The sequence below is a fragment of the Trichoplax adhaerens genome, genomic scaffold (assembly GCF_000150275.1).
Source record: "Trichoplax adhaerens TRIADscaffold_79 genomic scaffold, whole genome shotgun sequence".
Taxonomy (NCBI): domain Eukaryota; kingdom Metazoa; phylum Placozoa; class Uniplacotomia; order Trichoplacea; family Trichoplacidae; genus Trichoplax; species Trichoplax adhaerens.
Genome location: NW_002061015.1, coordinates 1 through 4621, shown reverse-complemented (window position 1 = coordinate 4621; position 4621 = coordinate 1). Strand labels below are relative to the sequence as shown.

The 4621-nt window shown below is 37.8% G+C and overlaps 1 protein-coding gene across 1 annotated transcript; it reads right to left on the bottom strand.

Moving 5' to 3' along the window:
• Nucleotides 1-3513: 3513 nt before the first annotated feature.
• Nucleotides 3514-4452, bottom strand: TRIADDRAFT_62480 (uncharacterized protein; the record flags this gene model as incomplete). The annotated part of the gene is made up of 5 exons (XM_002118409.1): nucleotides 3514-3753; nucleotides 3836-3922; nucleotides 4097-4195; nucleotides 4279-4327; nucleotides 4418-4452. The coding sequence occupies 5 exons, from the start codon at nucleotides 4450-4452 to the stop codon at nucleotides 3514-3516; spliced, it is 510 nt and encodes a 169-aa protein (XP_002118445.1).
• Nucleotides 4453-4621: the final 169 nt, after the last annotated feature.

Genomic DNA, 4621 nt, shown 5'->3' with positions numbered 1-4621 from the left:
TGATGCGAGTGAGGAAAAGTAGTCATTCGATCATGGCCATGAGATTGGTAGTACCAAATTGAATGGTCAAGGTCCTTACTCTACTGTATAACCGATTGTCGTTATAATATATGGATTGTGCTCGATTGATCGATTTGTATTGTACAGGCTTTGATGCTACTGTACGCTGCTGAAATTTAAGATGTTGTCATGGAAAAAGATTTGTACTGGCATGTCAACTTCTCCTATCCAAACATCATGACTGTATTAGAGTAAATGAATTTTTAGTCGTCGAAAGATTGAATCATAATAAGAGCATGCTACCATTGCTCCCCGTAGAATGGGATAGCGATCGATGCAATAAGGGTAGCTTTAGAGTAAGACAGCTATTTTGTTAAGTATATCATTAAGGGATATATAATTTATAATCCTTTCTGCCACAATCGATTAACAAGTGTGATCGATTACAATAGAAAACCAAACCAGCGATATTTGAGATTGGAACTGATGTTATTTGGTAAGTTATCATGGTGTTTTTGACAGGTTGAATTTTTCAAGCATTTAGTAGGAGGAGTAGAAATAGAATGATATGTACAGTATAGGCGATTTCAATAGGTACTACCCGCTACAATCAACAACCCTGTCTAAGCGAAATGCTTTATCAAAGTCAATGAAGGATCTCGATTTTAAGTGAAAGACTTTCAGAGTCAACTACAGTACTGTAGGATGGCGAGCGCCTGCAGTATTATAGACGGTATCATTTGTAGAATGAGTCAATGCATCATCCTGCAAGGAAGCTTTAGTCCATGATTCTGATTTTATCCATCCGTAACGCAATCCTTCCTATTGGCTATATCAAAGCAGCCATTTTCACTTGGTCATGACATCAACTAGGGAAAGAATCCCCTACTTGCCTCGTCAGTCTGATCAAGGTACAAGGCATCGACAGTGAAAAATGTCCTACTAGCCCTTAGGGGCTATCCTACATCCAAGTCGCACGATAGACTACCGCTTTGACTACGATGCTGTACTCAAACAAGTATACTTTCAAGATGATGTCATCAGTCCACGTCTCCTCCACTACACTCCATGAATATCCAAGGCAGTGAAAATAGAAACTAAATCTTTTTTAGCCATTCTAATGAATGTCTGAGAGAGAGATTCAGTTCACCATTGCAATCGCACTTGCGATCGATCATGGATCATCTACACTATCCTCCACCTACAGTCCATGACTATAGCAGCCAGTGAAAATAGAAAACAACTCTTTTCTATCCATGTCAAGATAGTCTAAAAGAGAGAGATTCAGTTCACCATTGTGATTGCACTTGTAATCGATGATGGATTATCTACACTATCTATCTTCCACTACACTCCATGACTATAGCAGCCAGTGAAAATAGAAAACAACTCTTTTCTATCCATGCCAAGATAGTCTAAAAGAGAGATGGAATCCACCATTGCGATCGCAGTTGCAATCGATGATGGATCATCTACACTATCTTCATAACGCATTGGCTATCGCTACATCAGATTGATGACAAGCAAAACAACATTCTACTCACAAGGAATTGGTCGCTGTCGATGGATGAAGATTGGCTTTGCAAAGTAAAACGCTCCGGCCCAGCAGCCGTCTTTACCACTTGTGGTAGTCCCTGCCTTGACTCTACAGTACCACCCAATTGTTCACCAAGGGTCGATCGCTTTGTGCCGCTTGAGTGTGCGTAGTATGGACTTGTGACCTCCAGTAGACCGTCAACACACGAACCACCAGAACCACAGCAACGCGCGAAGGCCATCGCTACCGCCAACCTATTCGCCACTCTGTCTGATTCAGTTCTGCCAGATACATACGTTAGTATGAAATCTGCAATCACAATCGTGTGTAACAAGTCTGACTAGAGGCGATATAGACGTACACTGGACTGGACTGGACCGGACTGGACTGGACCGGACCAAGCGACTACTCAACAATGAGTCAACATACAGTACTGTACAGTATAGAGACACATAGTGAACTAAACCGGACTGGTCTGGTCTGATCTGGACTGGACTGGACTGGGCTGGACTGGACTAGACTGGAATGCAATGCACCAAGGACTACGCAATACGGTGTACTGTACACTGTACTGTACTATTACGGCGGTACTCTGCGAGACCATCAACCTCCACAGTCCACAGTCCAGATACTGGACATGACGTAATTAAAACTGAAAAATTTCTCGAAAATTGAGCACCGACTCCAAGTCACCAAGCTCTCAAGTGAAAATAGTCGGCCAATTTTAGAAGAAAAAAAGCTCATCGCTCCCCTGAATCAGTACATCCCCCCAGTCAACTTTTACTTTACTTGAGAGATCCCTGAGCAAAGTACCAACACTTGCAGAGGTCTGCATTCCATCCTGTTCCATAGTACAGTTGGATACGGTATACTCGTCCAGTCATCATCAACTATCAGCCGCTTTGCTTTTACTGTGCACTATAGGCTGCTATCATTGACAAGATGTCAATTCGTTATTTCAATAGACGAACTGTAGCTTTAGCTGGAGAAATTCAATTTTAATCAATTTATCTCAATCTCAGTAACTATTCTCCATGATGCCATTCAAGTAATGCATTAAATTAACTTTTTTAATGAATGAATGAATGAATGACTCACCGTGCCAGTCTTGAAAATATATGTCGAAAAATCATCAAAACGCGTCTATCAATTTTCAGCCAATTCTCAAGATCGAGTCTTGATATCTAGAACTAGGCGCATAGCAATCGATACGTAGTATAAACATCAAGTAAAGGTTAATATCAATTAAAGACAGACTAAATGTTTGTGGTGCCATTATTACTCCCTATTCCATAAGACTATACTACAATAAAACAGGTAACCCCTTTCGAAGAAAAAAAGAATCAAGATTCTCTCATACTATCATTGCTATTGCCAAAATATAATCAATTTTATTGGTGACACGCGTAAGAAATCAACTAGAGCCATCGACTCCTATGCATTTCCAAGATATTCCAGTCAGGGCCATTATCATTGATAAATTCGTATCATCATTCAAAAATAATAGGACTGATCATAATGCATCGGTGCTAATATTAGACTGATTTATCAAAGCAGTGTCAACCACATTAGCTATATCATATACAAAAATTGATCGATAAGGCATCTGTAATTCTTGTCATTTTATTCATTCACCTCTTGTAGTAGTCTTAGCTATACTATCAATATATTCATACGATATACAGAATTGGCCGTCAGGCAGAAATACTGTAGGCAATATCGACACCAATGGATAATTAACTCTTGTAACCAATACCCTAGCGATAACTTGCGTAGATAACCGTAATATACATTTATATGCCCAAGATGAATCATTTTGCATTATAATACTAAATGAATACACCAATAACTCTGTTTTAATCATACAGGCATAATAACTAGGAATGCGATAAATGTACTAAAAATCGTCTTCTATTTATGTCCGGGTAAAAAAGTTAATCATTCCATAGCTCTACTAATTCTTATAAAAGTGCAAGTTAGATAGTAACTTCATTATCATTAACAACTGGTTGAAATTCAGGAATATCATTATGTTGGCCCTGCATTATCTTCGCCTTTAAATTTAATAACAACTCTTTTATTCTTACAAACGTCGGCCTATCTTTCGGTAAAGCATTCCAACAGTCTTTCATAATATGATACACATTAGGGGAGCAATTCTCCGGGCAGTCTAACCGCAAACCGCCTTCGATCACACCTAATATGGAGTCTCCTGACTAGAATGTTATAATGGGTACGATATCAAGAATTAGTTCAACTTTGATGCCTTCTGTTTAAAATAGAATATAACTAACTTACAATTTCGGCATAAGGTTCACTTCCGCTAGAAAATAACTCCCACAACAATATACCAAAGCCCCAAATATCAGATTTACTAGTATACAGCTATGGAAAGCGATGATAACGTTATAAAATAATTTCACAAGCATAAGACCAAAAAAGAGCTAAATTACTTAATACTATCAGGAAACTATAGTATAAGATATAATACAGTAAATTAATACAGTTGAATACCCTATTTATATACAGTAAGACCGTTTGCAACAAACATTCAATTACCTCTTCTTTTATTGATTCTGGTGCCATCCACTTGATGCAATAGTGATGTAACGGAGGTGCATAACTATTCTCTTCCGTAGCAAAGTTAAAATTGGAAATCTACCGCCCGTAGAAAAGAGAATGTGTTGATTTTTAAACGATAGTTGCAATTGCTATTGTGCAACTATTCAATTCTTACATACCTTTGCAGTTTGATTACCAATTATAGCTATATTGCGTAGTGCAAGATCTCTAAAATAGTAAACAATAGAAATTTCATATAATTTTACAGATTTTGTCATTTTCATAAATGGAACGAAAACGTATTAGATGAAACTTTACCTGTGTATAAAGCGATTCGCAGACACATAGCACATTCCAGAACAGATATCTCTAAAGATTGAACAAAAACGATGTTTCTATCTGTTTTTATTACGATCATCAAATGGGAAATATAAATACACTAACAGCGCAAATTTCACTAGCATATCTTCCTTCCGTGTATTAAGATCGCATTCATGAATATAGGTAATAAAGAAATCTAAT